At 48.2% G+C, this 21,932-nt stretch overlaps 2 protein-coding genes across 3 annotated transcripts; one reads left to right on the top strand and one right to left on the bottom strand.

Annotated features, from left to right (window-relative positions):
- Positions 1-1,595: 1,595 nt before the first annotated feature.
- LOC146894185 (all-trans-retinol 13,14-reductase-like) lies at positions 1,596-12,230 on the top strand. Of its 2 annotated transcripts, XM_087907124.1 has the most exons (12): positions 1,596-1,783; positions 4,125-4,307; positions 4,629-4,870; positions 6,219-6,420; positions 7,238-7,435; positions 8,820-8,939; positions 9,948-10,086; positions 10,361-10,470; positions 10,549-10,715; positions 10,873-11,032; positions 11,279-11,420; positions 11,854-12,230. In XM_087907124.1, the coding sequence occupies exons 1-12, from the start codon at positions 1,600-1,602 to the stop codon at positions 11,933-11,935; spliced, it is 1,929 nt and encodes a 642-aa protein (XP_087763250.1). In that variant the 5' UTR covers positions 1,596-1,599; the 3' UTR covers positions 11,936-12,230. The 2 variants fall into 2 exon arrangements, with proteins under 2 accessions (XP_087763250.1, XP_087763249.1); XM_087907123.1 differs by lacking the exon at positions 11,854-12,230 and having other exon boundaries at positions 11,279-11,543.
- A 177-nt stretch (positions 12,231-12,407) lies between these two features.
- Positions 12,408-20,590, bottom strand: Tgoln2 (trans-golgi network protein 2). The gene is made up of 4 exons (XM_048416515.3): positions 20,460-20,590; positions 19,265-20,223; positions 17,958-18,041; positions 12,408-16,162 (listed from the first exon to the last, which is right to left on the bottom strand). The coding sequence occupies exons 1-4, from the start codon at positions 20,503-20,505 to the stop codon at positions 16,157-16,159; spliced, it is 1,095 nt and encodes a 364-aa protein (XP_048272472.3). The 5' UTR covers positions 20,506-20,590; the 3' UTR covers positions 12,408-16,156.
- Between the last annotated feature and the right edge of the window lie 1,342 nt (positions 20,591-21,932).

The following is a 21,932-nucleotide window of genomic DNA, read 5'->3' as shown; positions in this document are numbered from 1 at the left end:
TCAGAGACCCAGCTTCAAAGGCACAAGGCACAGAGAGACAGAACAGGACAACTGGCAGTCCTCCTCGGGCCTTCTGTGTCTATATGGCAGGCATGCTGACACCCACACTAAGGAGTCAGGTGGAAAGGCCAGGGTTGTAGCATAGCGGCAGGATGCTAGATTCCACCCTTAATACCAAGGGAAGAAAAATGTGGGTGGAGGGTTCTCACACAACTGACAACCAACTTCACAGGCTCGGAGGACTAGGCGGGGAGACAGGCCTCTCCACAGAGTCGGCTCTCGACTGGAGGAATCTGATCTACCTTCCTCAAAGACTGGCTGTCAGGAACAAACTGGGATCATTGACAGCTTTGGGGCTGTGATCTAGGAAGGATGTGGTCCCTTACCTGCAGCATCTCGAGGAACTAGCTTCCTCTCCCTGAAACCTCAGCATCCACCTCTCTTTTCCTCCCCCCCCCCCCATCTTGGCTTGGATGACAGCACAGGATCACACACACACACACACACACACACACACACACCAGCTAACCTGGCAGGGGCACAGGTAGCTTTGCTGGGCAGGCTCAGGAAGGCTTTCCTCTCACTGTGTGGGAAACAAAGTAAGCATCATAGAGGCATGCCCTGCTTTACATGGTCGACAGGAGCGCTGCTGGGGCCTGTGAAAGGGACAAAATCCTCAGTTATGAAGTTCCTCCTCCTGATGGTTGGTGTTTGAGGAAATCAAATCAAGTACTTATCTCGGACCTACTCTTCTCAAAGGCCAACGATAAGAGGGTAGGATAGCTACACTGTCCTCTGGCGCTAACTTAAAGAGGTCATTTAGAAGCTGGTTTATTCTTAAATGCAAATGGAAACACGGGCATGATGACCCCTGACAGTCTTTCTTGACGCTTGTTCCTAGGTGGCTCTGTACTTAGAGGCCCCTTTCAGAGTAGTTGTGATTAGGTGATCCAGCTAGTGGCAACTTCAGGGGCCAGTTTTCGGCATTGAGTTACAGATCAGGAGAGCGCTCGCGCAGTTTCTCAACTGGGCTCTCAACTCGTGGGGACGCGGGGACAAAAACTTTCTTCTCACTGCTTGTAAGGGAAAGTGGAGGAAAGCAACGAATGGCCTCCGAGGATTCAGCGAATCCATCGCAGAACTAGCACCAGAACCCAGGTCTTCTCTGCCTCCCAGGGGGATCGCCCTTAGACCTGCAGCTTTCAGCCGTGTGTGGCCCCATGGTGAACATTTCCATTCCACATTGTCCCCCTTACACCAATCTCCCTCACCCCACTCCTGGCTTACTTAACGGTTACCCAACGTTCCAGTAAGGGTCCCACATCCCCTGCTGAGCCTTTATCTTGCAGTCGTTCAGCAGCGCCTGTCCCCGGCTAGAACTACATTTCCCAGGAGGGACTGCAAATCCCACGCAGCCAACTTCCTAGAAAGAACCAGGAAGACGAGCTTCATCAGCTTTGCGCCGCCGGCGGCGGTCAAAGTTCTTCAGTCATGCTTTGCTAGGTGTTCCTCTAACGACAAACTATTGGGGCGGAGCTTCAGTCAATTAAAGTCGAGCGCAGACGGAAAGGACGCGTTCTTCCCTACCCAAGCAGCAATATGTGGCTCACCGTGCTGCTGCCGGCCGTGCTGCTGCTGGTCGTGCTGCTGCTGGCGGGTGTCCGCAGGATTTACTTGGGTCTCTTCAGCGGAAACTCCCCGAACCCCTTCGCCGAGGACGTCAAGAGGCCACCTGAACCCCTGGTGACCGACAAGGAGGCTAGGAAGAAGGTTCTCAAACAAGGTCAGCTGGAGGGACTGTGGGTTCCAGGACTGCTCTGGGGCCTTCTGCTCATGCTGGGCAAGTACCTGTCTGCCCATTAGAAAAGTGCTGGGCAGCCTGGCCATGCTGGTTTAAACCTTTAATTCCACACTGGGGAGGCAGAAGAGGGAGGATCTCTGTGAGTTCGAGGCCAGCCTGGTCTACAAGAGCTAGTTCCAAGATAGGTTCCAAAGCTACAGAAAAACCCTGTCTCCAAACACCGAAAAAAAAAAAAAGTGCTGGGAAAACGCACTTGCACGAGAGACCCCAAGTCTTAGTATTCTTTGCTCCTGGGTGCGGGCACTACTCTTGGCACGCAAAGATGTTGGCTAGACCCAGCCCTTCCGGCTGGAATCTGTTCAGGTAGCAGGTCACACTGAATAAGAGGCATTTCACCTACTTGGTTCTAGAACCAACTCTTTCCTATACTTCTGTGCAAGCTCCAGTGTATGGGGAGCAGGACAGAACATTTTCCCAACAAGTGGTTTGACAGGCAAAGTGTAGTCCCAGGTCATAGGATTAAAGCTTTGTAAACCTTCGGAGTTTCACTACCGCTTCGGGATAAGAACACTACTCCTCACCAACCCGACATCTGTAAAACACGAGTAGAGCTGCTCCAAAGGGTTTTAGTCTTTGTGGCTTTGAAACAAGTCTCACTTTTGGATCGTAGCTGGCTTCAAACTCACCATGAAGCCCAGGCTCAAACTTGGAGCAGCCCTTCTGCTTCTGCCTACAGGATGATGGGATTACAAGCAGGTAACAACACGCCAGGCCTTTGAGATTCTAAAGAAGTGTTGAAGCTGGGCATAGTGGTGGAAACTAGCAATTCCAGCCTGGACTACACAGTGAGACCCTGCCTAAACAAACACCAAATAACCAAAACACTCAAAGGCAAAACATTCAAAAGACAAACAAGGATCTCTTGTTTGACCTCCATGGGACTCTTGCTTGTAAACTTTAGCCGTGGCTACCTCAATTCACTATTTTCTGGGGACTGACCATGTATTCCTAATCCTTGAGTGTCTACTTCCTAAGGTGTACTAATCCAGTTACTTTATTATTGTTATTGTTTGTGCATTTGGGGAAAGGTGAAGATCTCATTCTTGTACACCAGGCTAGCTTAGAACTTGCTATGTAGGCCAACTGTGCCTCAAATTAACAGTGATTCTCCTGCCTTCAGGAAGAGATTACAGAAGGTGGGATTATAGGTATGAGCCACCATGGCCTGAGCAGCAATAATTTTTTTTTTTTGAGGCAGTGTGTCTCTATGTAGTCCTGGATGTACTGGAACTTTCTATAAAGACTAGGCTAGTATTGCACTGACTGAGAGTCTTCTTCCTCTACTTCTGAGTGCCTGGGCTGAAGTTGAGAGCCGCTGCATCTGCCCTGGGCAGTGATTTTTAATGAACAGATGTTTCTGGACCTAGTGGCACATTCCTGGAATCCCATGCTGGGGAGGAAAGACAGGTGGATCTCTACACAGGGAGTTCAGGCCCTTTAGGCTTACACAGTGAAACCCTGTCTCCAGAAAACCCACATCAACGAGTCACGGAAAGGAAAGGAAGAAAGGGGAAATGAAGGACGAGAGCAGGAGAAAACAAACTCAGGTCTTGTGTTGGACAAGCTTTCTAGCTGGTTCTGTCAGGTGACTGCCACACCAGTGGCCTCTGTGAGGTTGTGCTGTGACTCTCAGAGTAATAGCCGTGAGCAGCCCTGCCTGCCCCAGCTCCATTGGCATTCATAGACCTTGCTCTTCCAGAGAAGCCCAGTTCCCAGAGCCCCCAGCACAGGCTCCTCCCTCCCCGTGTTCTTTACTTTCCGTGCTCACATTCACAGAAATGTCTGCACTTAGGTTACACTGCCTGTGCTCTTGCCCTCTTTCCGGTTTTTTCTACAGTAGTCAGCTGCTTCCTACTTTCTTTGAAATCTATAAAAATCCCCAGGTACGTAGTAGGGTTATGACCCATCTCATCACTGTTTAATCTGCCTGCCTGGTCCTGAGTCTTTTCTGGTAATATATTTCGAGCCATATTATTCAAGAGTTCTCTGTTAAAGTGCCCTAGACAGGGGTCTGTCTCTCTCTCTGTCCTGTTTTGACACTGGATCTAATGAGCCCAGGCTGTCCTGCAGCTCATCTGTGTAACTGAGGATGACCTTGAACTCCTAACCCACCTCCCAAGTGCTGGAATCGCAGCAGTGCACCAGCCTGCCCAGCTTGCCTTAGAGGTTTCTCACATAGTATAAGCTAGAGAGGTCCCCTCTGGCTCCTCTGCCTCCCTGCTCTTGTCTGAGAAGCCCACCCTCTGTCTCCTCCCCTCTTCAGCATTCTCAGCCAGCCGAGTACCAGAGAAGCTGGATGCCGTGGTGATTGGCAGTGGTATTGGCGGGCTGGCCTCGGCTGCGATTCTGGCTAAAGCTGGCAAAAGAGTCCTTGTCCTGGAGCAACATGGCAAGGCAGGGGGCTGTTGTCATACCTTCGGGAAACATGGCCTTGAATTTGACACTGGTAGGTTTATGTGGTAAAGGATTGGGAGCTTGGCTCTGTCTTTGGGAGGCTAGGAACGGGCACTATGGGTTGTATGAGGTATAAACAGTGTGGTGATTTGGGGTCACCTGTATGTTTTGGAAGTCCCAGCTTCTTTCTGGGTATCTCCATTTCTGTCTTGCCTGGCAAGAACTGGGTGTTATATGTTCTGGTAGATTCTCATAGACCGGGTGGGCAGCCCTCTCCGGGCATGAACTTGGCCAGGCAGGGCAACCTCCTCCTTACTTGGCACATTTTTATTATCCTTTTATCTATGTACCTCTTCTTTCCCTCTCCCAACAGGAATCCATTATGTTGGACGCATGCGCGAGGGCAACATTGGGCGTTTTATCTTGGACCAGATCACTGAAGGGCAGCTGGACTGGGCCCCCATGGCCTCTCCTTATGACCTGATGATACTAGAAGGGCCCGGTGGCCGAAAGGAGTTCCCCATGTACAGTGGGAGGAAACAGTACATCCAGGGCCTTAAGGAGAAGTTCCCCAAGGAGGAAGCTGTCATTGACAAGTACATGGAGCTAGTTAAGGTAGCATGAACCACAATCAGCACCCACAGTTCATTCCTAACAAGACTGACTGTTTCATTGGTGAAGGACCTGGTTGGGAGGAACTGAGGTGGGGAGGCAGGCAGGAAGGACTGGTCATGTCTGTCCTGAATGCAGTGTACACTTGTATATGCCTGTGCTCTGCCTGGCTCTTCAGCTGCCGCCCTCACGCTGGCCTCTAGATGGCACCCCTGGGAAGTCAGGCTTTGAGGAAGTTAGATGTCCTCTGAGAGGAGCCAGACTTTCTGTAGTTTTGTATTTTTTTGAGGTAGAGTCCCACAGTGTAGCGCTGACTAGCCTGGAACTCACAGAGATCCACCTGCCTCTGCTGAGTGTATGCCGTTACATCTGGCTTGTAGACTGGGATATTTGGAAGGAATTTGAAGGCTTGGAATTGTGGCTCATGCTTATTAGCATGTAGGACACTCTGACTTAATTCTGAGCGCCCAATAAACTGAGCATGGTGATCTATTTAATAATGCCAGCACTTAGGAGGGACAAGCAGAAGGATTAAGAGGTCATGGTCACTGGGATATATGGGACCTTCTCTCTCTCCCAATATATATATATATATAAAGAATATTTTTTTAAAGATTTATTTATTATGTACACAGTGTTCAACTTCCATGTATGCCTGCAGGCCAGAAGAGGGCACCAGATCTCATTACAGATGGTTGTGAGCCACCGTGTGGTTGCTGGGAATTGAACTCAGGACTTCTGGAAAAGCAGTCAGTGCTCTTAATCTCTGAGTCATCTCTCCAGCCCCTATAAAGAATATTTTAATCAGGAAATGGAAGAACAAATATGTTCTCAATTGAGTAAGAAGGGGGAGAAAAATCCGGAGCCATGTTGTTGTCATTGTTGTTGTTGTGTTGCGATGAGGAAGACTGTCTTGCTATACAGTTCTGGCTTGGGTGTCAGTGTATGGCTCTGGTTGCCCCTGAACTCATAGCAATTCTCCTGCCTTAGCATCTCAACTGTTGGGATGACAAGCCTGAGCCACCATGCCTGCTCAGCTTAATATTTTTTTAAAAGATTTTTATTTGTTTATTATGTACACAGTGTTCTGCCTGCATGTCTGCCTGCACACCAGAAGTGGGCATCAGATCTCATTACGGGTGGTTGTGAGCCACCATGTGGTTGCAGGGAATTGAACTAAGGACCTCTGGAAGAGCAGCCAGAGAGTGCTTTTAACCTCTGAGTCATCTCTCCAGCCCCCAGTTTAAATTTTTTAAATCCAAAAATTGAGACATGAGTACTAGTTGCCATCTATAGGAGTGGTATCAGCCTACAGGGGCTCCAGAGACTCCCCCTACCCTTTCTTCCCCAGGTGGTGGCCCGTGGAGCCTCTCATGCCATCCTACTGAAGTTCCTCCCGTTGCCCTTGACTCAGCTCCTCAACAAGTTCGGGCTGCTGACTCGTTTCTCTCCCTTCTGCCGAGCATCTACCCAGAGCCTGGCCGAGGTCCTGCAGCAGCTCGGGGCTTCCCCTGAGCTCCAGGCTGTTCTCAGCTACATCTTCCCCACTTACGGTGGGTGGCGACTGGCCCAGGCTCTTCTAAGCTGCTGCTCTCCAAACTTTTGGTCTTTCTTCCCCATCTGCCTAGCTGACAAGCCAGAATAGACCCAGGCCTGATGGAGTTGTGGATAAGTACTAAGACGTCTGCCCCCTGCTGGAATCTGGTAGAAATTCTTTTTTATCTATTTTCTGAAAGATTTTCTTCTTCTCCCTTTTATCTTTTATTCTTGTTCCTTCTTTTACTTTTCTCTTCCTTTTTGGAGGCAGAGTCTTCCAGGCAAGCTTTGAACTCTTGTAGTGAAGGGTGACCTTAAATCCTGATCCTTCTGCCTCCACCTCCCTAGTGCTAGGATTATAGCTATGTGCCGCTAAGCCTGGTTTTGTGGTGCTGGAGAGTACACCCAGGCCTTCCTGCATGCTAGGAAAGCACCCTGCTAATTGAGCTACATCCCCAGTGCATTTTCTCCTCCACATCGCTCCCTCTCTGAGACAGGTTCTGACTTTGTTCAGGCTGTCTGGAACTCTCTGTGGGCTCGTCTGGCTTTGCTTCACTCATCCTTCCATTTTAGCTGTGAGGCTGAGACGGTGACACTGCTCAAGGGCGAGTGTTCTCTGTAGCCATCAGTGTCAGGGACTTCCTTGGTCTCTGCAGGATAGTGTTTCCAGGGAGTGTATTTATTTTCCCACTAAGCTCAAAATCTGCACTGGGCCAGGAGCATTGGATCCTGGTGTGGACTCACATGGTCCTTCACAGGAAGCCCTGTTTCCTCCATTATAGTGCCAAGTGGCCACACTTGCCCACTCATCTTTTCTTTCCTTTCATTCTGTAGGAGTAACCCCTAGTCACACCGCCTTTGCAATGCATGCTCTGCTGGTTGACCACTACATACAAGGTGCATATTACCCCCGAGGAGGTTCCAGTGAGATTGCCTTCCATACCATCCCATTGATTCAGCGTGCCGGGGGCGCTGTCCTCACCAGTGCTACCGTGCAGGGTGTGCTGCTGGACTCTGCTGGGAGAGCCTGTGGTAAGACCTTAAATAGTCGGGCGGTGGTGTCATACCCCTTTAATCCCAGCACTCGGGAGGCAGAGGCAGGAGGATCTCTTTGAGTTACAAGCATGCTTGAGCTACAGAGAAACACTGTCTTGGGGAAAAAAAGAAGATAGACCAGCACTGAGCTGTGGGGTCACTGGGCTGGGGTGAAAGGGACCTGATGTCTCTCTATAGGTGAACCAGCCTGTACATTCAGGGTAAGAGCCTGGGATCTGGGCTCGTGAGACAGCTCAGTGGATAAATACTCCAGCCACTATGCCTGATGACCTCAGTTTGATTCCCACAGCCTACATGTTGGAAGGAGAGAATTGACTCTGTAAATTGTCTTCTGAGCTCCACATGTGGGCCGCAGCATCCTGACCACCACACAGAATAAAGGAAGATTTACAACTGTTACAGCAGGTCAGGATTGACAGAAAGGTTTTGTGAGAATGGCCAGAGATGAGGTTGGACACAGAGGCTACAGGAGACCACGGAAACTCTTGTGATTCATGAAGCTGAGTGATGGGAGCACTGTGGACTTAGAACTTGGCAGAAGTGAAGGAGGCCCCAGACCCCATAGAACCAGTATTCTTTGGATGGGTGCACTTGACTAAAGATAAGCAAGTCGGTCTGGCTGAGTGAGAAGAGCTAGAGACAGCTAGTACAGAAGCATTTGGGGCTAGCGAGTAGTGAGTTATTTTTCTGTTGACACAGAGGCTGTGCGTTAATCTGCTGCTGTTTTAGCAAGCAAATGTGGCTCCATAGTTCTGGTCCCCTTCGCTGACAGTGGCCCAGCTCCTCAGTCCATGACCTGTGGGAATTCTGTTCCTGCAGCCACTGGCTATGTCATTGCTGACAAATGAGATTTTAGTTAAACCTCTATCCTTCTGCTTTCAATGAGACTCTGGAGTCAAAGGCTGGGGTGAAAACAGGAGTAGCAGCTAGCGGACCTTCTCTCTGTTGGCCTCTCCAAAAGAGAAGGTCCTTTGACTCTGCAAACCAAAATAACCAGTGCTATACACTAAGTCCCTCCCTTCCCCTCTCCATGTGCCTATCATCTTACAGACACCCATGACTCTGGGATTACTTTCTGTCAACTAATTTGGCCTCCAACCCAAGGCTGATTTTATTTAAATAGTGCAAATTCAAACTTGGGGTTCAGTGTGAATAAATTTCACACCACTTAAAAGAGATATGGAGAAGGAGATTGAAGCGCAGCCTCTGTGCCAGTGGAAAAAGAACTCACTGAAGGGCTGGGATGTAACTCACTGGTACAGCACTTGTCTGGCGTGTGTGAGCCCCTAGGTTCACTGCACCCCTATCCTTCTCTTCTTCAGGAGCTCACAGAAGCTCAGCCATATTCTTGTGTCTACAGGTGTCAGTGTGAAGAAGGGACACGAGCTGGTGAACATCTATTGCCCCGTCGTCATCTCCAATGCAGGAGTGTTCAATACCTACCAGCACTTAGTGCCAGAGAGTGTCCGCTGTCTGCCAGGTAAAAGGCTGGTCCTCTGAACGGGTGTTCAACTCTGGAGCTTATAACTCAGCCTGGGTGACGCTCGTCCCCTTGTTGGGCACCCCTCTGGCTGTCTATCTCTGCTCTCTGTAACCAGCAACATCACATTTACATTTGGGGAACCCAGGACCACGCAGTTGAAGGGCCCTTCACAGAGGCAATGGCAGAGCTCTGAGGACCTTGTATTATGTCTGTTGCACATGTCTAGGCTGCGGAATTCAGGCTGAGGATCCAAAGCCTGTATATTTGCCTTCCCCTGCCTGAGAAACTGGGACTCTAATAGAAAAGGAATCTCGAAGGGCAGGAGAGGGCTGGGGATGAAACTAAACTGATTAGTGAGCTTGCCTAGCATGCATCAAGCCCTGGGTTTGATCCTCACAAGCAGGCAGGATAGCTGTGGGGGATTTGGCAGTAAACCTGCACTAGGTAAAGGGAAGCAAGAAGATAAAAAAATTCAGGTTCATCCTTGGTTATGTGAGACTCTGCCTCAACAAACAGCAAGGACCATAGAGATGGCTCAAATGGTAAAACAAAAACAAACAAAAAAAAGTACTTGCTGCTAAATCTGGTGATCTGAGTTAGATCCTCAAGTGAAAGAAGACAACCAAATTGTCAGCCGACTCTCCCGGCACATCTGGACACACACTTGTCCATGTGCACCTACAGTTTCTAAAGGGGAGGACTGAGACAGTCTGATTGTCCAGAGGTGCTGTGAATTAGCTGTGTGGGAGGCAGCACCTATGGACAATGGTGCATGGAGCAGAACTGACAGAGGAGGAAGGAATTGGAGGCTGATTGCCACCACCAGGAAGAGCAGGTCCCTACCAGGATCCTGTAGAAAGAACTGTAAAATGCTAGGTCTCTGTGGATGCTGGCAGCTGAGCAGCAAGCTGCAGGTCAGAAAGGGAGTATCTTGAGGCTGTCCTGGCAGGAGGAGCTGTCTGGCCACAGCTCCTGCAATGCAGTCCTCACTGGCTCCCTCTACAGATGTGAAGAAGCAGCTGGCGATGATAAGGCCTGGCATGAGCATGCTTTCAGTTTTCATCTGCCTGAGAGGAACCAAGGAGGACCTGAAGCTTCAGTCCACCAACTACTATGTTTATTTTGACACGGACATGGACAGAGCGTAAGATGGGAGGGGTGGGAAGTCTGATGGCTCTGGGCCTCCACCCTCGGGACCAGGCTTCCACCCTTGACATGGTTCTAGGAGTTGCAGTAGGATGTGTGTTGAGGGAGCAGGTGCACGGTCCCCAGTGAACTTCCAGAAAGGCTTTTGATACCAAAGCTGTGTCTTTTCCACCCCGTGGGAAGTTTCTGGAAGTGAACCATCTTCTGGGTGCTGCTGGTGGCTTCAGAGGAAAACGGCCTAGAGATTGGCAGTCACATCACCTCATTTACAGGATGAACCACTATATCTCTATGCCCAAGGAAAAGGCTCCAGAACACATTCCCCTTCTTTTCATTGCCTTCCCATCAACCAAGGACCCAACCTGGGAGGACCGATTTCCAGGTAGGGCTCTAGGTCCAGGGGAGCTGGGTGTGAGTTAGGGCAAGGCCAGACAGCAGGAACATGGCCTTATACCTACAGATCGATCCTCAATGACTGTGCTGGTACCCATGGCCTTCGAGTGGTTTGAGGAGTGGCAGGAGGAACCAAAGGGCAAGCGGGGTGCTGACTATGAGACCCTCAAAAATGCCTTTGTGGAAGCCTCTATGTCCGTGGTCATGAAACTGTTCCCACAGCTGGAGGGCAAGGTAGGGGCTGATGTTCACAATTCTGGAGATGAAGACACACCCCTTGACTGTTTGTCTTTTCCTGGGTTCGGGGTAAAGCCTGAGGTAACAGAGTCCAAAGGGTCAGGCCCTGTCAAATTCCCTTGTTCACCTTTGCCCTGCCCTTTTGCCTCCTCAGGTGGACAGCGTGATTGGAGGAACCCCACTCACCAACCAGTACTATCTGGCTGCTCCCCGAGGTGCAACCTATGGGGCTGACCATGACCTGGCTCGTCTGCATCCTTATACGATGGCTTCCCTAAGAGCCCAAACCCCCATCCCCAACCTCTACCTGACAGGTACATTGCCTCCCTTTGCCAGAATCTGGGCTTCCCTCACACAATCTTTGGTTCCCATCCTCAGACCCCGCTGTCCCCTTCGGCTCCCATTCCGGGAGCTGGGCTACCTTGGCTGACTACAGTCCTGGGTCTATCTGAAGCTGTCTCTTTTTGGGTGACCCTGAAATGGAGGGATGTACACAAGAACAGTGGCTTGCCCATCCTCATGTGGGTAGACATTCATGGGCCACTGCTTTTGCTTTCTAGGCCAAGATATCTTCACGTGTGGGCTGGTAGGGGCCCTACAAGGGGCCTTGCTGTGCAGCAGTGCCATCCTGAAGAGGAACCTGTACTCAGATCTGCAGGCTCTTGGCTCGAAGGTCCAGGCACAAAAGAAGAAGATGAAGTAGCCCATTCAGAGCTAAGCCAGAGAATGGCACCTCCCCAACTTCTTTCTCATGGTGTCCTTCTGCAGTAATTCCTTGTGCATAGATTCCAAACCGCTTTGCTTCTGATACCTGCTGCAAATCGAGTTCTCGTCTGCACCTTGCATTTCTACTTAAGGCCTAGTGTGGGCTGCACAGCCTTGCTGTCTCAGGATGAAGAATGCTCCCATGCCTTCCCCACACCCAGCACTGAGCAAGGGTCAAACACTCAGAACCCCTGAGGGTGTTGGCTATTGGAGTTGTTGGTGCAGTTCTGTCTGAAGCTTTTTGCTCTCCCCACTCTAGTAATGTGCTGCTCCCTCTGTCAAAGGGCAGGGTCACTAGCGTGGGATTGGGGTGGCAACTCTCAAAGTGAGCCAAGGGGCTCTCGGCCTTAAGCTTTGTCCTCTGATGAAGCAGCCAGGAGGAGCATTCCAATCCAAGACAGACCAAGAGACACCACTGCACCAGCAAAATGTCCCATACATCAGCCTGCTGAGATCTTGACTACAGAATGGCCAGCCTGGCAGGGAGGGGATGAGAGTGGAGACGTTGGGTCTGAATACAGGAAGCCCAATGTGCACTGAGCCTAATGTTGACATTTGTAGTTGCTGGCACATATTAAAGACTGAGTAGTATTGTTTTCCAAAATGCTTGGAATCCGTATTTCTTCAGGTTCTGTAATATTTGAATACATATGAGAAAACTTGGGGAATGGGCCCCCAGACTAAACATCAAATTCGTCTGTTTCATATACATGGATGTGGAATAACAACTTACGTAATATTTTTAAACTTGTGAGCATTTTATGATCTGTCATGTGAGTTTCTGCTGTAACAAAGCTGCTTTGGGCTCTAGAATAGGGATTCTCCACCTACAGGAATCAGTGGGGAAGTTGGTGAAAGTTAAAAACTTTTCACTCAGGCTAAACAGGCACCAATTTTAGTTCATTTAAGTATTGTATTAATGCATGCAGTGTTTCAGACATTTATTTTGGTTTCTTTTCAATAACAACATGAAACTCCACTGAGATGCACTTGCAGCTCAGCAAAATAAACAGGAAAATACTTATTATACCACAGTAAGCTTTAAAAAAATAAAATTAAGCCATTACAGTTAAGTTACAAAAAAGGTCAAAATACAAAACATGACTAACAGCGGCAATCTACTCATTTGGTAAAGAAAACAAGGAAAATAATTACAATATTCAGTCATTTACTTAACATGGTAGTCTGAATTAAATTCCTATCACAGTGTGAGGAGGCCCCCTTCATGGGTGCTTGCTGTGTTCTGCAAGCTGAGTTTCTCAAACCTGCTTTTCTCAGCTAAAATTCTTAGAGTCACAGCTGAGCAGGGAACTAAATGAACTGAGAGTCACCACGATGGACTTAGATTAAACCTCAACATCTCTGCCGCTTTCCCTTGTTTTTTGAGAGAGGCTCTCACTGTGTAAAGCTGGCTCCCTGGAACTTGGTATTCTAGACCAGGCTGGCCTCAAACTCAGAGATCCTCCTGCCTCTGCCTCCTTAGTACTGGCTTAAAGGCTTCCTTCACCACGCCTGACTCTACAGCTTTCTTAAGGAAATGCCAAACTGAACCTTCCTAGCAAGACTTTAAGAGAAAACTGAATCAGAGCCGGGGGCCGGGTAAAACCCTTCCTCGTTGGAATGGCTCAGAACATGTGCAGAGCACGCCAGGCCCTGGAGAAGAAAGAAGAGTGAGCGTCACCACCAGGGGAGTTCTCCAGAGCACAGAGCTCCGTCTCCAGGGAAAACACCTTAGCACGTTTAGTTAGCTGTTTGGTCCAGAAGCGGCTTCTATGATCCATCGCAGAAAACAAACTATTAGCATCTATGACAAGCAGGTTCCCATTAGGAAACTGCCCTCCAGCAAGCTGAGCAGGAAAGCAAGCTCAGCATAGTCTACGGGAGCGCTGCTTGAGACTCCTTGTGCTTCCTATAGGTGAGTCCAGCCCTGGTGTGGGCGCCACAGCTGGGCCAGCACCATCCACACAGTCTAGAAAAACATGCTTCAAGTAGTCTACCTTTAGAAAACCTGAAATGACTTTCTCTGGTGGGAGCCATGTCCTTCCAGTGCAGCTTTTCAAGTGAGAGAAATCCCGCCGTGTCTGCAGCACAGGAAACATTGGCAGCAGTCCAAATGGAGAGCTCTGCGGACCCTGGGAATATGTCATGTGCCTGTCTTGTTGTCATCATGGTTCCTGAAAATCCATCTTAACTCCTGCCCTTCCAGAGCAAGAGTCGACAAGTGTAAGGTCACAGCAACCCATGACCAGGAAGAGCTGTATGAGCCCCAGGTTCAGATACACCTCTAACAGGAAATTTGACCCCTGAAGTTCCTGCTCGAGTGAGGGGGTGAGGGTGGGATGTTCACCACACTAGGCAGATACGACACCAGTGGCTGTCTCTCAGGGCTTAGTTTTCTTGGGGAGATCACAGTGACATCAGAAATAGTCATGCTGGAGATCCAAGATGAGGGAGATAGAAGGAGCTATCAGTGTGGAGAGGGAAGAGCCGATCCACTGGGGATGCTAGGAAGGAATATGAACCTGTGAGCTGAGTCCTTGAAATCACAAGGACCTGAGTAGCCGAAAGGAGGGGAAACTAACCAAGCGCACCAGGAGAAGCTGGAATACAGAGGACATGATGAAGGTAGAGGCAGACAGGGAGTGTGGCCTGAATGATGAAGCCAGGGAATCTAGTCGGGAATACTACTCCAGACAGAAGCTTCAGACCAGGGCACACATTCTGGGAAGATCAATGTTCCCAATCCTGGTATTAGAAAAGGTCACTAGAACCAGTTTAGGGGTTCCTGAAAATGTATACTCAGTTTCTTTTTAAAGGTGGGTGGGAGTATGTGTGACAAGAAAAATGTTATAGTTAGCAGTGTGGAGTTTTCAGATGATTAAAGAAACTGAAGACCAGGTAGAGGAGCTTGACAGGTTCAAGGGGCAAATTCTGGTTGGGTGACACGGAGAGAATGTATTTTTAGCGTATAACTGAAGTGGGTTCTTGGGAAGTAGGCATCCCAAGAGCCCAAAGATAAAGAATCACAGAGAGGATAAAGAATGGATGGATTTGTTGAGGAGATCAAAGCAATAGAGACATGGCTTTGTGCACTTTCCCCTCCCAAAAGATAAGTCAAAGCACAATTTGCACTAGACACTCATACTGTCAAAATGCATGAACCCTAGCATCCACTTACCAAGTGTTAAAAACAAGGTGTGAAAATGAGCTGCTTAATCTGGAGATCTGATAACTGAGCAACCTTAGAAACAGAAGGAAAACAGATCAAGACAAGCCTGTAAATGTCAGGAAGAGGAGGCAAGGTAATGGAAGCAACAGCAACTAGAACGGGATAGGTATGGGCACGCATACAGACTGGCGGGAAGCATTCAGAGGCGCACAAACAGGTCTAAAGAGGAAGAGAAAATGAAGAGGAGGAGCTAGAGAGGTTTAGGAAAAACTGAAGGAGAGTGAGAAAGGCTTCCTCAGCTTGGAAAAGGTTAATAGAAGACTTGTACACGGCTGAGAAAACGGTAGCAATAATCTTACTTCTAGAAGGCAACCTGCCAAGAACACAAACTTCAAGCACTTGCCGCAGTCAGCACAGAGAAAGAACTCCAGATCTTCAGACTGACTTCTCCCATTGTGTTTTCCCTTTTCCCAGTCTTTCCACATCCCTGAGATTAGCTGAGACTCTTCTCTCTTTAGGTATGTCTACACAGACTGGAATAAAACTTCAGATAGGCACAGCATAATCCAAGACACCCTCAATTATGTCAGGGCCTACTTGGTTTCTTACAGCTTCATGACCAGAGAGATGCCAGAGGAAAGAAAGATTTTACTCATTACCTTGGCATCTTAGATGAGAGGACCATTAAACAGAACAAGAGAAATTTGGAGAGTGTAGTTAGTTCCTAAATATCTATCTATTATAGGCAAAAAAGGCAAAATGGAGTTTTTGGAAAACCTCTTTCATGCATACCACATCCCTCTTATGTGTTTCCTTGCACTAAGTATGAACCTGCCCCTTTCCAAGGACTTCCTTCCTATTGGGATGACAGTATGCAAGAACACACTAGTTCAATGATCATCACCATATTAAGCAAAACAAAGCAAAAACCCATGGAACCATGATTTTACTTCCAGAAACTCCAAGTTCCTTTTTATGCTAGTACAACCAGAGTGCAAACTTACAGAAAAATAGACAGTCAAGTGGGTCAGACTTCAGCGCTCTTTAAACCTGCTATACTGGTTTACAGCTGAGGCCTCTATAGAGAATAAAGGTTCAAACCTCTCTCTGCCCATCAGAATCGCACCCACCATCTTCTGTCTCTTGCCTAGTAAGCATATCTCTGCAGCTTCCTCCTAGAGTTGCAATGATAAAGCAGCTATGGGAGTGGTCCATCGTGTGCCTGCCTAAGGGAGGGGCTTCTTTTGGTCAGCACATTTTCACGTGTTCTTTCCTCACACTCCAAGGAAAGACGATGGTGGAACACACCAGCATAAAGGAAACACAAAAGTAAATAAACATCACCAGAGTCCAAAGTCACCAAAGTGCAGGTGCAAAACCTGAAGCAATCCCATCTCTGCCGGCCTGGACTTGCCACAAACCCCAGAGGAGGTCAGTCTTTTCATTTTTCTTGATTCAGGAACAAATCAGCAGGGAGGACAAGGTCTTGCAGACAAAAAAATAATCAAAGCTGAAATAAGAACAACACATTTCGTTGGTAACATTCACCTTTTTCAGAGAAATATTGTTGTTGTGCTTTTGAAAGTGAGGTTCAGGAGAACTGCCTGAATTAAACTCATCCAACACAAAACAGCAGGTAATTGACATGCATGAGTCACATTAGTAAACAGTAAAGTCAATTGGAAAGTCAAGACATGCCAGGCAGTGATGGTGCTCGCCTTTAACCCTAGTACTTGGAAGGCAGAGGCAGGCAGATCTCTGTGAGTTTGAGGCCAGCCTGGGCTACCGAGTGAGTTTCAGGACAGCCAGGGCTACACAGAGAAACCCTGTCTTGAAAAACAAAAACAAAAAAATCAAGACATTTAGCTAATGCGGTGACTCATATCTGTAATCCCAGCACTCAAGAGGCTGAGACAGAAGAATTATGATTTTGAAACCAACATAGATTACATCATGAGTCTTGAGCTACAGTGAGAGACTGTCTCAAAAAACAAACAAAGTAAGTGAATAGGTGATCGGAGAGAACTCACTGCTGGAAAGATAGTTGAGCCGTTACGAGCACATGTTGCTCTTGCAAAGGAGTGGGGTTTGCTTTCCAGCACCCACACAATAGTCACAACTACCCTTAACTCCAGTTCCAGGGGATCCAATGACCTCTTCTAAATTCTATTGGTACCAAGCACACAAGTGGTACACATACACACATGCAGGCAAAATAGTAGAGGGGGTTAAGACGGGGTAATGGGGTAGTAGTAAATATCAACTACACACACACACACAGACATAGAGACACACATATAGAGATGCACACACAGACATAGAGACATACAGAGACAGACACACACACAGACATAGCGACACAGACACACACACAGAGACACAGACACACATGAAAATATGTAGTGAAACTGTGTAATTAATACCTGCTAATAAAGAAACAAATCTGAAATATGATGTTAGGTAGAGAGAATTACTGGCTTCTACTTTATACTCTATTTTTATTGTGAATAATTTTCATGTACATTGTTTTTTTTCCAACTAAAACAAAATTAAGGAGGAAAAAAATCCTTAAAAGCCCATTATCAAGGAAAGAAGCAGGCTAGAGCGAACAGTGAGGCTGACCTATTTATGGCAGAGGTTCTGAGCAGAGTCTGTAGTGCTGTGAATTGTACCGGTGAACTGTTCCCTGCAGGAAGTCTGGGAACCGTTCCCATCTGGGTCACCAACTGTTCTTTGCCAATGTTCTGTCTGTTGCTTAACAGAACAGGGCAGGTGCCTGTTGTAGCCACCCCCATGAGTAGCCAGGTGCCTGTGGGGACAGCCTTCCTCAGCTCCTGCTGCTGTGTGATGGAGAGGGCTCCTCTTCCTGGTAGAGACAGACTGGCCATAATCAGGAGGGGCAGCCTGCAGTACTGACCTGGAGCCATCTCTCCAGCCCCAGATCTGGATGGTTACTGTTTACCGCAATGTTCATGTGTCAAGAGCTAAAACAGTGCAAAAAGTGTTTAAAAGTGTATGCAGTTACTAGAGGTGCTGGTGTTGTCTTTGAGTGGAAACTTAGGGCAAAAACAGACAGACAGACAGACAAACAAATAAACAAGTCTCATTTCCAGGCAGATGTGTTATCTGTCAAGTGTGAAAGTACTGAAAGGCCTCTTTTAGCTCTAACTTTGTAGATACATGTACACTGAACAGATGGTCCTGTTTGCAGTTTCCAAAGACTGGGCGACAAAGACAGCAGCATCCCCAGAATTGGCCCAACTGAAGTTTCGTATCCTTCCTAGACCTGGCTCCTTCTTCCTTACCTTTAGGTTCAAACGCTGGTAGTCACTGGCCTTTGGTCTCCGAGTAACTTTGGATCTTTTTCCTTCGAGGGCAAAAGCAATAATCTGAAGAAAGGAAAAAGAAAATAGATTAACATTTGGCTCTGAAATGATGTACCTCAGTTCCTGAAACCAGAGGCAGTTACCTAGCTCCACAAAGAGACCTATTTAAATTTTATTCTCTCTCTCTTACTTTTCAGTGCTGGAGTTCAAACAAGGCATACGAGGCAAATGCTGAATCAAGCGTGGGATAATGCAATGTAGTAGAATGCTTGCTTAGCATGCACATAACCTGAGTTCAACCCCCAGCACAAAAGTAAGCAATGAAATTGTAAAGGTTTTAAAAGGGCTTCGTTACAAGAAAATCCTTTATACTATTTAATAGGGAACAGATGGAGGGTGTAGCCTGTGGGAATCTGTACGACTTAATTGTGGGGAACGAATCAAAGATCTGCCAGTCCCCTTGCCAGAGAGCTCTAGGTCCTTAAGGAAAAAAAGAGAGAGAGAGAGAGAGTCAAAAATCACTGACTGTTTCCTAGCTACAAATGCACACTTCGCTCCCACACATTGCCTCAACAGTTTCACTGATTTGCTGCTCTCATCACAAGCATGTGGATGTGGAATGAAGCCTGTGCCTTTGTACTAATGGTCCTTCTTCCCTTGTTCTTTATAGCATATGCCCGATGGCCATCACAAATTGAACTCTTCCATTAAATCAGGCTACTGAAATTATCTTCAAAATCTCACACAACCATTTTGTCATTTAGAGTTGTTTCTAAAGGACACGGGTGCCACTTTAACTACAAAGATGGGTACATTTATGCAATTTCTTTTGCTGGTTGCAGAAGAGCTGTCCTTGGGTTTTATGGCACTAGTATTAGAGACTACGTAATGAAAATATTCTTTCTGCCTACAGATGGAAGACAGTGGCAGCAGAAGTTAGAAACGGCAAACTGTCTCAAGCATGGGAAAAAAGGAAGAGGCCTCTATATCAAGAACTCGAGCCCACAGAGGCTGTGAAAGACCTGAGTTCCAAGTTATGGGAGGAGAATCTCAATTAGGTCAGGTCACGATTCATGTCCAACTTGGCACTTCACAGCAGAACTCTTGGGAAACAGGTCACATGATGAAAACACATGATTTTCAAAACTAGAGTTTCATAAGCCCTATTCGGGTCTGAAAAAAACTGAAGTTGATCTTAACACTCTCTGAGCCCACAAGCAAAGGAATGACAGATAGCAGTCCATGACCAAGCTCTCGGGGTTAGGGAAATCCCAGTCTCCTCTTACCTTCCGCTTGTTGTGGTAAGCAATATAGAGGACAGCAATAAGAACAGCTGCGGTCACCAGATAGGCAAAGAAGTGGCTGCTCTCTGCACTGGTGCTTGCAGAATTGTCCTTATAAGAGCTATCTTTCTCGTCATTCACAGACTCTATAAGCGGCCCCTCTCGGTTCTCACTGGAGGAAGGGCCCAACACCTTTGCACTGTCTTCTTCAAGTGGTGAGCCCTCTTCTGGCTCTATGTCACTCTCTTCCTTGCCTTCCACAGCTTCAGTAGGCTCCGAATACTTCTCTCCTCCCTCTGGCTTTAAAGAAAAGTCAGAGTCCCCTGCTGGTCTCTCCCCAGATTCAGTTTTGGAAGTAGGTGTAGATTTCTGTCCTTTTTCAGCTAGCTTGGTTTTGTCAATCTTGGGGGTCTCCTCATCTGAGGAGGGTTTGGAGACGGGCTCGTTGGAATCAACTTTTGTGGGTTTGTCCGGATCAACTTTTGTGGGCTTTTCCGAAACATCTTTTGTGGGCTTTTCCGGATCTTTTGTGGGCTTGTCCGGATCAACTTTTGTGGGCTTTTCCGGATCAACTTTTGTGGGCTTTTCCGGATCACCTTTTGTGGGCTTTTCCAGATCACCTTTTGTGGGCTTTCCAGAATCATCTTTTGTGGGCTTCTGCTCAGATTCCTCCTGTTTGGGGTCGGCTGGCGGGGGCTGTTGTGCGGACCCCGTTGACTTCGTATTTTCTGTCTCGGGCTGAGTTTGGGGGGGATCGGTTGCGGCGACCTGCTGTCCAGATACCGCCGAACTGGAAACTGCAGCCGTAGTCCGCTCCACCGGCTTCTCCGTCGGGTCTACGTTAGCGGATTGCTGTTGCCTCTGCTCCGTCGGCCTGCCAGGCTCTACCTCCACAGGAGGCAGGGGCTTAGTCTTTTCTTTGGAAGACTGAATCGGAGACTTATCTTTTCTTGAGGTGCTGTCTGAATCAGGAACAGGCAACAGAAAAAACAGTGAGTCCTCGGAAGAAAAGGCCGGGAGAAGAGAAGGGGGCTTGACTTCTCAGAGCGGGAAGAGCCCAGCGGCGATGGCCGAGGGAGAAGGGAGGAGATGGCCAAAGGGGTCGGGTCAAGCAAGGAAGCCGCCAGCTCCGGGGACGAGCCGCCGAGGTGAGGACTGGGGAACCTAAGGGACAGAGTGGGATGGGGGGGGGTCTTACCCGCCACTGCGACACTTAGCAGGAGCAACGCAACCAGGAGCCTCATCCTGTAGTCTCCGCTTCCGCCCTCACTGCCGACGTGAGAGCGGCGCAAGGGATTTGGAGCGCGTGGCCCCTCCCTTTCCGGCGGGCTGTTCCTCTTCCGGCGCAGCCCCGCCCCGGGGGCGGGTCATCGGGTCCTGGCTGTCAGCGGCCATGTGTTCCGTTAGTAACGGACAGCGTTCCAAGTCCCGCCGCCCTCTTTTTCTCAGCACTCTGACGAGCTCTGCAATCTCTTTCCTCTAAACTTGTCCTCGCGCTTTGGAAATTGTTCTGACCGGCAGCTGCTGCGTCGCCTCTCGCGGCTCATGTTGTGGGATCCGAGGACGGGAGCCGCGGAGGCCGCTTCGCTGCGTCGTCGGCCCGTGTTTCTGTCTTCTCTATTGCTGGTGAAGCTTTTCTCACTCCACACAAAATGTACCCTGTTCTGGTCTTTCCCGTCTAGAAACAAAAATCATCACTTCGTTCCTGGTCGTAATCCTTTTCTTGACGGTCTCTAGGGCCCTTTGAATTTACCACAGATTTTTTTTTTCTAAATTTTTACGTATTTGAGACTGTATTGCTCTGTGTACAGGCTAGCCTCAAGCTCGTGCCTCCTGAGTGTTTAGAATTACATGTGTCTCACCACAACCCACTCGGGTTATTTAAGACATAGGATATCAAATTTTTATTTTAATTTGTATGAACCACCTAGGCATGGGTGCCCTTGGAGACTAGACGAAAATGTCGTATCCCCTAGAACTAGAGCTACAAGCGGTTTAGAACCATCAACATGGGTGCTGGGAACTGAACTCTAGTCCTGTGGGAGAACAGCACATACCCCTAACTGCTGAACCATCTCTCTAATGCAGAATCTAAAATCTCCTGTTGCCCAGATAGAAAAACGACCTTTCTAATCTTACTACTGAATTAAAGGCTTGTATTTCTCAAACCCAGTTTACGTGGTAATATGATTTTGTGCACACTAGACAAGAACTCTGCCTCACCTTAGCAACTTTTGTTGTTTTTCATGATGGTTTCTTTGTGTAGCCCTGGCTATCCTGGAACTCACTCGTAGACCAGGCTGACCTTGAACTCAAATATGCCTGCCTCTGCCAGAGCCAGAGTGCTGAGATTAAAGGTGTGTACCACCACCGCTATGTGTGTGTGTGTGTGTGTGTGTGTGTGTACATATAAAATTCTTTTAGAGAAGCCTGGCAGTGTGGCATGTCTTCTAGCACCCAGGAGGCAGAGGCACAGGGATCTCTGAGTTCGAGGCCAGCCTGGTTTAGTTTCAGGATAACCATGACTACACTGAAAAACCCTGTCTTAAAAGAAAATGGGGGGGGGGAGCTAGAGAGCTAGAGAGATGGCTAAGTGGTTAAAAACTGCTAACTGCTCCTCCAGAGGACCTGAGTTCCATTCTCAGCAGCAACAAGAGAGCTAACAAAGATA

Source organism: Myodes glareolus, chromosome 6 (genome assembly GCF_982192425.1).
Source record: "Myodes glareolus chromosome 6, mMyoGla1.1, whole genome shotgun sequence".
Taxonomy (NCBI): Eukaryota; Metazoa; Chordata; class Mammalia; order Rodentia; family Cricetidae; genus Myodes; species Myodes glareolus.
This window is presented reverse-complemented; position numbering and strand designations above follow the sequence as displayed.